This window comes from Salminus brasiliensis, chromosome 3 (genome assembly GCF_030463535.1).
Source record: "Salminus brasiliensis chromosome 3, fSalBra1.hap2, whole genome shotgun sequence".
In the NCBI taxonomy this organism is placed as follows: Eukaryota; Metazoa; Chordata; class Actinopteri; order Characiformes; family Bryconidae; genus Salminus; species Salminus brasiliensis.
The window spans coordinates 3,667,148-3,678,134 of NC_132880.1; the positions used below are offsets into that span (position 1 = coordinate 3,667,148).

At 42.0% G+C, this 10,987-nt stretch overlaps 1 protein-coding gene and 1 long non-coding RNA gene across 4 annotated transcripts; one reads left to right on the top strand and one right to left on the bottom strand.

Moving 5' to 3' along the window:
- The first annotated feature begins 2,681 nt into the window (after positions 1 to 2,681).
- LOC140551176 (uncharacterized) lies at positions 2,682 to 6,088 on the top strand. Of its 2 annotated transcripts, XM_072674557.1 has the most exons (3): positions 2,682 to 2,805; positions 4,197 to 4,513; positions 4,783 to 6,088. In XM_072674557.1, the coding sequence occupies exons 2-3, from the start codon at positions 4,238 to 4,240 to the stop codon at positions 5,554 to 5,556; spliced, it is 1,050 nt and encodes a 349-aa protein (XP_072530658.1). In that variant the 5' UTR covers positions 2,682 to 2,805; positions 4,197 to 4,237; the 3' UTR covers positions 5,557 to 6,088. The 2 variants fall into 2 exon arrangements, with proteins under 2 accessions (XP_072530658.1, XP_072530657.1); XM_072674556.1 differs by lacking the exon at positions 2,682 to 2,805 and having other exon boundaries at positions 3,690 to 4,513.
- Positions 6,089 to 6,479: 391 nt separating this feature from the next.
- Positions 6,480 to 9,412, bottom strand: LOC140551667 (uncharacterized). 2 transcript variants are annotated; one of them, XR_011979276.1, is made up of 4 exons: positions 9,175 to 9,412; positions 7,841 to 8,707; positions 7,336 to 7,424; positions 6,480 to 7,189 (listed from the first exon to the last, which is right to left on the bottom strand). It is a non-coding gene; the product is annotated as an uncharacterized lncRNA (long non-coding RNA). The 2 variants fall into 2 exon arrangements; XR_011979277.1 differs by having other exon boundaries at positions 7,832 to 8,707.
- Positions 9,413 to 10,987: the final 1,575 nt, after the last annotated feature.

Consider the following 10,987-nt stretch of genomic DNA (forward strand, 5'->3'; position numbering starts at 1 on the left):
TTGGAGCATTTCTACTGATCCATTCGTGAGGACATTTGTACATATTATAAAAAAGAAAAGCTCTCAGATTCTGATTTTCTGTTTCCTACAATATTATAAATGTTAAAATATTAAAGATTCATGGAAATACGGTGTTAGTTTTCAGGTTCCTTCCCTGTCAAACCTGAAGTGTCCAGCAGATGGCGACAGCTTCAGTGACCCTGCTGTGTGCTAGGCCCCAGGTTTCTCACCTCACCTTTATCATAACACTTATAACATATTATTTTAGGAAGATTACAGCTATTAATAATGTTTTACTGACTGTTCAACTTCAAAAACAACTAATCCATTTAATCCATTTAAGCTGCAGTGAGTCTCATGCTCACAGTGCAGTTGCTAGCTAGCTGGTTGTCTGTGCTCTGTGAGGCCTGTGGGAGCCTCATTGTGTTAAAGTTGCCATGCTGAATCCTACAGGACCTGCAGTGGGAAACTTTCAGACTCGTCTAATATTCCAGCTCCTCATGATGGAAAAGTGGGGCGAGAGGATTGAGTGGAGAGGGGTGGTGGTGCTGTCTTGTCCCGGTGCTCTCCTGCTATTACTGCTGTCGACTCGATGAATGATTGATGGACTAATACCAGAGAGTATATCTCCATTGTTCGTGCAGCAGTGGGAATCTCTCGCTGCACACATTTTACTGCATTATTTAAAGGCGCATGGCGTCGTGTTTCAGCCCCCCCGAGTCTTACTGACAGCCCTGCTGGTTCACTCTGGAGACTCGTCCTCAGGGTTTAATAAGCTGGTGGCACGAAGAGTTTTTACTAGATCACATTTAACCTCTTTTACTTCCACTGACCAAGGAAATGTCCTTAGAGGATCAGGATCACACTTAAAAAGGAAGGTGCTGCAAACGATTCCTTGAACAAGGCCACAGGAGAACCAGCTGTAGCTCCATAAAGTGCTATGTTTTTTTTCTTCTATGGAATGGAGGATGAACTCGGAGAGTCCCTGAATGTTTGTGGACACCCCTTATAATGAAAGCATTCAGCTACTACCAGTTGCACCCATTGCTGACACAGATGTGCAAACACACACACACACACACACAGCCTGTCTAGTCCCTGTAGAGAAGTACTGAAGCTATTGGCACCATGCTGCCTAATGCCAGGCGTGGGCTATAGAGGGGTATAAAGCCCCCCAGCATTGAGCTGTGGAGCAGTGGAGGAACTGTGTTCTCTGAAATTGGTGGTGGTGTCTTATCCAGTACTTCTGGGTTGTTGAGTTGGGGAGTTGGGGATGAGTTAGGGTGGCGATCATCAAAGTGGGTGGGTTAATGGTCTGAACCAAATTGGGGGTAAAAGGGAAAAGACAAAAAAAATAGACACTTCGGACAGTGGTAACTGCGAGCTGGAGGGGCTGATATTTTATTTGGAATAAAAAGACAGAACGTCATCAGAATATAGTACAGTCAGTGAGACGTGAAGTCATGAGCTGAAATAATGAGATAGTAAGGCATACTAATGAGTTGTAATAATGAGATAGTAGTCATATTGAGTTGGATATAATAATGAGAGTAATAATGAGTTAGTAATATGAGATTGTAAGATACAGTAATAAGATAGTAAGGAATAATGAGTTAGTAATGCTCAATAATATGATAGTAAGATTTACTAATGAGATAGTAAGGCATACCAATGAGTTGTAATAATGAGATAGTAGTCATATTGAGTTGGTTATAATGATGAGATGGTAAGATATAATAATGAAATAGTAATAATGAGTTAGTAATATGAGATAGTAAGATATAGGAATGAGATAGTAATAATGAGTTAGTAATAATGAGATAGTAATAATGAGATAGTAATAGTAATATAGTAGTGAGATGCATAATGATGAGTTAGTAATGCATAATAAGAAGATAGTAAGATATAATAATAAGATCGTAATAATGAGTTAGTGATAATGAGATAGTAAGATATAGTAATGAGATAGTAAGATATAGTAATGATAGTAAGATACTGTAATGAGATAGTAAGATGTAGTAATGAGATAGTAAGATACTGTAATGAGATAGTAAGATGTAGTAATGAGATAGTAATAATGAGTTAGTAATAATGAGATAGTAATAGTAATATGATATAGTAGTGAGATGCATAATGATGAGTTAGTAATGCATAATAAGAAGATAGTAAGATATAATAATAAGATGAGTTAGTAATAATGAGTTAGTGATAATGAGATGAGATAGTAAGATATAGTAATGAGATAGTAAGATACAGTAATGAGATAGTAAGATATACTAATGAGTTGTAATAATGCAATGATAACTGTTGACCGGTCCTAAGGAGTTAATGAAGGCCTGACGAGTTGTGGTTGTGTTGATTTCATTGAACTGAAATATACAACAGTTACAATTACTCTTACTCTCTCTATTTCTTTTTTCTTTACAGTGTCCAGAAATCTATTAAGGCTGAATCATATAATAAATAAGCCCTAATAAATAAATCTGGAGATTTACATAATAAAAAAAACAGAAGTCAGAAATGGAAACTCATTTGGCTGAGATTAATGTGCTAAACTGAAAAGGAGACAAATGAGCGCTGCACAAAAAATCCCAGGCAGAGAAAGAGATTTGGTAGAGAGGGAGGTGGGGGAGAGGAGGAGGAGGAGGAGGAGGAGGGAGAGAGTTGGATGAAGCAGTCTGTGCTTACTGGTTCAGGCAGAAGTGAATGTGGACTAACGGGAAGAGGAAGAGCCTCAGTGAGGAGAAGCTGGTCTGAGTCTGCTCTGCTGGAGCTCTGGAGGAAGACTGCTGTGCTGCAGCTTTGGTAGGTCCTCTTTTAATGATGGGATTATGATGTGTGTTTGAGTTTTATAGGTGATGAACATGTATTATAATAATAATAATAAATAATACAACAAGATAATAAAGATCTCATTATGCCTCATATATAGGGGAATGTCTGAAATGCAGATGAAAGCCAGAAACATGTTCTTACACATGAACATGAGCTGCCTCTGTACTGTCAACTGAAAGTATTTCAGCAGAACTGTGAGAGTATTCACATATTTTACTACATCATACATTGTGCTATTAAAACAGTGAGTCATTATTATAAGACAGTGAGTAGTAATATAGTAAGGGATAGAGAATTATGAGATATATGAGCATAGCTGTGGTGTTATCGTAATGGTATAGTAAGTTAGAATAGTAAGTTATAATCATGACAATTGGAATAAAAAGACAGAAAGTCATCAGAATATAGTACAGTCAGTGAGACGTGAAGTCATGAGCTGTAATAATGAGATAGTAAGTTGTAATGATGACATAGTAAGGCATGATGAGTTATAATAAGATCACAATATTATCTGAATAGTCAGAAAGTCATAATTAGATAGTAAGACTGATGAGTTGTAATAATGAGATAGTAAGTCATAACAAGATAGTAAGTCATAATAATATCATAGTAAGTCATAACATAGTAAGTGATAATGAGATAGTAAGTCATAATAATGAGTTGTAATAAAGAGTTAGTAAGTCATAATGAGATAGTAAGTCATAATAACAAAGTAAGTCATAATGAGATAGTAGGTCATAATAATAACAAGATAGTAAGTCATAATAACAGTAAGTCATAATGAGATAGTAAGTCATAGCAAGATAGTAAGTCATAATAATAACAGTAAGTCATAATGAGATAGTAAGTCATAATAACATAGTAAGTCATAACATAGGAAGTGATTATGAGATAACATAATAACAATGAGTTATGATAATAATGAGTTGTAATAAAGACAATTAGTTAGTAAGTCATAGCGTGAAAGTAAGTCATAATAACATAGTAAGTCATAATGATGAAATAGTAAGACATAATAATGAGTTTATAATAATGGGATAGTAGTCATAATTATGACATGATAATGAGAGTCATAATGAAATAATAAGTAATAAGAATGAGTTATAAAAACGAGATCCTAAGTGAAAATATCGAGTTATAATAAGACATAATAGTGTTCTATAGAAACCAGATAGTAAACTCACAAAAATGACATAATTATAATAGTATAACAGTAAGTCGTAATAATGAGCAAGTCATAATAAGATAGAATGAGATAATGAACACCTCCTTCCCCCCGTCTACATAGTTATTCATGCATCACCCATATCTTGCTGTATGGTCTGAATTAGCCACACATAGCAGTAATTGTTGTCTTTCAGTGGAATTTCAGTGGAGCTGCCCTTTGCTGCATGGGGTCAGCATGTTGGGGGTGGTCACCCTGCTTTTGCTGGCTGTGTCTCCTGGACTGGGCTCCAGACTGTGCTCTCATGTCTGTCAGTGTTTCGAGCACTCAGACCTGGTAGACTGCCGCTCGAGGGGCTTGGTCAACGTACCGCATGGCCTCCCGCACGGCACGTGGCTCCTGGACCTGGGAGGAAACGTGCTGGCGGAGATCCGACCTCACGCCTTCGCTGGACTCTGGTCACTGCGTGTTCTTGTGCTGGCAGAGAGCAGCATCCAGAAGCTAAAGACGCAGGTGAACTACATGACAGAGATGTTTTATAGGTTTTATATTAAAATAATAGCTTTTATACCTTTAAATACTTAAGGAGTTCGATGTATGCCAAATGTGTGCCCTTGCAAGAGCTGCCCCAGACAACCGTAAGTCTGCTTATTGTGAAGCAGAAACAAACATGAATGTCTGAATACTTTTGGCCATACCCAGGAGGACTTTGGGTTTCTCCAGTTTAGCTATTGCCCTCTTTCTAATCTGTACATTCCCTGCTTACTCTGTCCCTGCCCCAGGCCTTCTACTCGCTCTCCTACCTAGAGAAGCTCGACATGAGCCGTAACAACCTCAGCCGCCTGCCTGCAGACTTCTCAGAGAGTCTGTCCTCCCTGAAGGAGCTGCGACTAGAACACAACAAGCTGGAGCTGCTGGAGCCTCCGTGCCTGGAGCGCCTGGAGAGCCTGGAGAAGCTGGACCTGAGCCACAACCGTATCAGAACCCTGCGGTCAGGCGCCTTCCGCGGCCTGTCCCGCCTGCGTCACCTGTACCTGCAGGGCAACCAGCTGACTGCTGTGCTGGACGGCGCCTTCTCTGCACTGCCCAGCCTGGAGGTGCTGCTACTGGGCGGCAACAACATTACACACATAGAGACAAATGCCCTGGTGGCCCTCCGCAGCCTGGCCCTGCTGGGCCTTGAGGGCAACCACCTGGAGCAGCTGAAGTTCAGGGCATTCCTGAACCTGCACACGGCCGGCACGCACCTGCTGCTGGCCGGCAACCCCTGGCACTGCGACTGCGAGCTGCACCGAGTCTTCAGCAAGCTGCTGAGCGTCCGCCACCTGCACGTGGACGACTACAGCAACGTGACGTGCAGCCAGCCCTGGCAGCTGGCTGGTGCCTCACTGGCCTGGGTGGACGGCCAGTTGTGCGTGGCCGAGACGGTCACTGTGCTGGTCATCACTGGAACGGTGCTGGTCACGGTGTTTGGAGCACTTGTAATAGCTGAGCGCAACCGCAAAAAGAAGAAGAAGCAGAGTAAACACTGGGGGCAGGGGGAGACGGACACGTAGGAAAATGCCCCGGCCTGTTGTGTCCCGAATCTACTGCCACTGTTTACAGTAATAACTGATGCAATACCTAAAGCCGTAGTTATTGAATTTTCCCCGGCATACAGTTAATCACAGTTAATCAGCCAAGATTAGATTTGTTGGTTGGTTGGTTTATGTGGTTTTGCACTGGAGCAATGAGGCTAGCTAAAAACTGATGAAAACTGCTACAGCTAGTGGATGTATTTCATGGCTGTCATACATCAACATCTCAAGAATGAGAAAATACGCTCTTCTAATACATGTTAATATCATGAAACTTTCATTTTAGGCATAATAAAATGTAAAAAATTAAGTGATACCGAAGAAACCACCTAGCAACACTCTGTAGCAACCCCCTGGGATACCATAGCATCCACCTAGCATCCCTATAACAACCTGGACTACTATATGAACTGCTTAGTAAAGCTAAGGCAACTTCATTTGACTCCCAGGAGCCGACGTTTAGGTCAAATCTGGTTAAATTTTACCGACTTTGCTTCTCCACACTGAAATGATTGACCATAATCAATAAACTCTTGTTTCCTTTTGCTGCTTGACCTCTTCCTTCATGTCCTGGAAAAGATACTTTTTGGTTTTTACTTGCTGGTAAAAAAAATTGATTAAGAGTGTGTTGCTTGATCCTCGCAGCAGGCCCACTCCTCTAAGCTGCTTATCATACCCATTCTACTCCATCTTTGGCACCATTAGCCACGCAAACAGACTCCATCTCCCTAACCCATGGTGTCCCAGTGTGACCGGGAAGAGCTTTTTCATCGTCACTCCATCGACAGTTTCAGACCCAGGATTACTCTTCACTTAGAAACATCTCCTCACTCATCCTGATTAAAACCACAGGCCCAATTTAAGCAAAGTGATGTGCGTGAATAAGAAAATGGGAGCCAGTGTGTGACTGTGCAGGATCTAAATTTACATTTAATTGGAAAGTTAGCGTTATTTAAAGCTAGCAAACAACGAAGAAAGCTGTAAATACATAGCAAAACAATGGAATTGGAAAATTGGCGTTATTTGAAACTAGCAAAACAACAAAGCGCTGAAAGGAGCTAGCAAAACAATATAACTGGGAAACTAACACTACTTGAGTTAACATTTAATTGGAATATTAGTGTTACTTGAAGCTAGCAAAACAACAAAGAGCTGAAAGTGGAAACTGGAAAACTAGCACTACTTGAATTAACATTTCATTGGAAAACAAAGACAGCTAAACAAGCAAGCAAAACAACAATCATGGATAACTAGCACTACTTAAAGGAGCAATACATAGTTTTTTTTCCAACATTAAAATGTAATAAATGTTCAGAAAACTGAAACCTACTCGATGTTAGTGTGTGTGAACTGTAATATAGCGGCCCTTTCTTTTCTATTAGCATTTCCAGTGTCATGATGTGTGACTGGCAGAGAGTCAGTAGTGTGATTGAGAATTGAGTCTTAAATTAAATGCTGCTTATTGCTCCTTTAAAGCTTGCAAAGCAACAAAGGAAGCTGAAAAAGCTAGATAAAACTGTGTATATATACACAGCTTCACAGTCATCCCGGAGCTGGTTGTACCGCAGGTTGAGCTGCTCCATCTCTTTTCTGGGCACAAACTCGCTTTGATCTACAACACAAAAAGAAGAACACCTACTTCAGTCTTCATGAGCAATGCACCCCAAGATCTGATCAGCTCCAACATCGTCCTGTTACTCGAACACTCTCCTCACCAACCATCACACACTCTCACTAAATAATACGGCTTGCACATACCTTTGAGTTCAAAAGGATCAGCCTCGGTTTCACTTGTAGGGATAGTAACAGGGGCCATAGCTTCATCACACTTTCTCTTTCTTTCATATCTAAGACAAACAGCAGACATAATGCAATAACAGGGTTAGACAAACACAGCTCAGGTACTAAAGCTCAGGTACTAAAGGTGCACGTATTTGTCACTGTACAGCGAAATGTGTCCTCCGCATTTAACCCATCTATGGTAGTAAACACACACACTCACACACACAGTAGTACACAGCAGCCAACTCCAGCGCCCGGGGAGCAGAGCGGGTAAAGGGCCTTGCTCAACAGTGGCAGGCCCCAACAGTGGCAGCTTGCCGAGCCCGGGAATCGAACCCACAACCCTGTTATCGATATCCCGGCGCTCTAACCGCTGAGCCACCACTGCCCCGAACACTGCCCTAAACAAGCCTCCTAGGAAGATTAGTATCGAATATAATCCAGACAGCGACTGAATGGGTCAAATACACACCAAACACACCTCGCCACCCTTACTGTGACCCCTGCGGTGCTGTGAGAAAAGATGGATGGCACAAAATCTGTTCAAGTTAAATGTCAGAGGGGATAGGATGTGTCAGGACACCGGCCGACTTAAGCCTAAAAAACAACGCCCATGTGATGGGCTGCCAATCTTGGTTCTTGGTAGACCATGCTGGCCTTTGCTGGGAATTAGACTGAACTAATTCGCACCCTTTGCACCCATTGCTGACACAGATGTGCAAATGCACATACCGCTGGTCTACTCCCTGTTGAGAAGTATTTGCCATGTTCTCTGACCTTAATAAACATGAATATATTGGCATCATGCTAGGCCTAATGCCAGGGTGGGCTAGAGGGGTATAAAGCCCCCCAGCACTGAGCTGTGGAGCAGTGGAAGAACTGTGTTCTCTGGAATGATGATGGTGGAGCTCCATCCAGTACTTTTGGGATAGGTTTGGGAGTTGGGGATGATGAGGTGGGTTGGTGATCATCATCATCCAACATCCTGACCTCACTAACACTGCTGTGGCTGAATGCAATCAAATCCTCACAGCAATGCTCTTCCACAATCTAGTAGAAAGCCTTCTTCCCTGGACAGTCGAGACAGTCACTCAAACAAAAGCAGGATAAACTCTTTTTAATAGCTTTGATTTCAGGAAAAAAGACAAATGAGCATGAATGAGCAGGTGTCCCAACACTGCCCTAAACAAGCCTCCTAGGAAGATTAGTATCGAATAATCCAGACAGCGACTGAATGGGTCAAATACACACCAAACACACCTCGCCACCCTTACTGTGACCCCTGCGGTGCTGTGAGAAAAGATGGATGGCACAAAATCTGGACTATCGTAGTTCATGGACGGTTCTCCTGATAAAGAGAGAAGAAAGAGAGAAGATCAGCTCAGCTTTATTGTTTAATCAAGTTAAGTGTAGTTTAGCTGTAAACCTGTGCTTAGGAACATCCATCTACAAGGTTTGTAGCCTCAAAATACTACACAATGAGAGGCTGGACAAATGACTGCTGGACAGGGTTAAAGAGAAAGCTGTGCAGTACATCTAACCCTAGCTGTAGACCAAATGACCAAATGACCAAATGACCTGCAGCTGCAGAGCCACACAGCTTATCCAGCTTATCCAGCTTATCCAGCTAACTAACTGGTTAACTTACGATAGCCAACGTTAGGTAGACATTAATTTAGCTAGTTGGCCAGCTATTTAGACTATGATCTACTCAATAAGACTAATATTGACTTAGTTAGGCCATCAGCTGGCTGGCTAGCAGGCAGGCAGGCTAACTTACTCACTAGCTGCTGTTGTTAGTAAACACCAGCGTACCGGAAACGAAGTGGGCGCTACACAGGCTCGCGCTGCCTTTAGGACCTTCGGGACCCCAGTCCGCTCGATTGATGGCCTGGAGCCATAACCTCCTACGATTTTTGGCAAAGGGGTGTGATCCTCTCGGAATATTAAACATTTTCCATCCATTTTCTCCGCGGTTGGTGCAGTTTAAAGCGCAACAGCTCCTCGTCATTTCCGCTCTCTTGCCTGCAGGGGCGCTGCAGTCTGTTGCTTCCCTCCACTTCCTGCCCCCTGGCTGCGCGCGCATCTCTTTGATGACGTTGTACAGAGACCCTTAAATAAATCTTACAATAATAAATCTTTTTTATTTTTGAGTAATTTAATTAAAAAATTTTTTTGAGAAAGACTAATTGCTACATCTGTTTAATCTGTTTAATTCTAGATGGTTATATTAGCGCTACCGCGTTGCTAATTGTGGACCAAGTTAAACGAAACAAACTAGTAAAACTAAACAAAGACTATTTTTTAAAAACTATTTTTGATTTAAATAAAATAATAAAGCCATATAAAAACAACTACTACTAGATAACACACACTGTGAAGGGGGAGGGGGAGGGCAACTCGGCTGGCTAACCAGTAGCATGCTAGCTACATCAGCTGGCTAATGTATTGGGTCCTAAATGGACCGTCTGTAGGATGACGTCAGAGGGGATAGGATGTGTCAGGACACCGGCCGACTTAAGCCTAAAAAACAACGCCCATGTGATGGGCTGTACATCTTGGTTCTTGGTAGACCATGCTGGCCTTGATTGAACTAATTCGCACCCTTTGCACCCATTGCTGACACAGATGTGCAAATGCACATACCGCTGGTCTACTCCCTGTTGAGAAGTATTTGCCATGTTCTCTGACCTTAATAAACATGAATCTATTGGCATCATGCTAGGCCTAATGCCAGGGTGGGCTAGAGGGGTATAAAGCCCCCCAGCACTGAGCTGTGGAGCAGTGGAAGAACTGTGTTCTCTGGAGTGATGATGGTGGTGCGCCATCCAGTACTTTTGGGATAGGTTTGGGAGTTGGGGATGATGAGGTGGGTTGGTGATCATCATCATCCAACATCCTGACCTCACTAACACTGCTGTGGCTGAATGCAATCAAATCCTCACAGCAATGCTCTTCCACAATCTAGTAGAAAGCCTTCTTCCCTGGACAGTCGAGACAGTCACTCAAACAAAAGCAGGATAAACTCTTTTTAATAGCTTTGATTTCAGGAAAAAAGACAAATGAGCATGAATGAGCAGGTGTCCCAATACTTTTGTCCATAGAGTGTACAGCTCTCAGCAGTCGTGTGGGCAGTGCTATATCAGGCTATATCATGGCAAAAGTTCAAACCAGGCCAGCGTGTTTGTGTCTGTCTTTCCATTTCATGTGTTCCTTTAAAGACTGCCTGCGTTTTATGTAATCCTAATTTGTAAAACACCGGATTATTTAGAGCACTCTGTGGCCTATTTAGCAGCAATAGATCACACAAGGATTTCAGACTTGCAAAATAACTCCTCAGTATATCATGTAAAGTGGGAAAATTACACCCCTCCATCTATCCAATACACCAACACACCACAGCAGGACTACATTTAAAGATTGGATACACAGGAAGGCTCGTAATAACAACGTAGGGATCCTAACCTCGGTACTGGTGAGGATTTGTCAATGGATATCTGTGGATGTAACACAATTGAATAGCCAGGTTACAGTTTGAACTAAAAAGTTCTTAAAAGAGCTTAAAAAGTTCTGGAAAAAAGTCCTGTGGACAAATGAGACCAAGGTCAACTTGTATCAGAGCGATGGC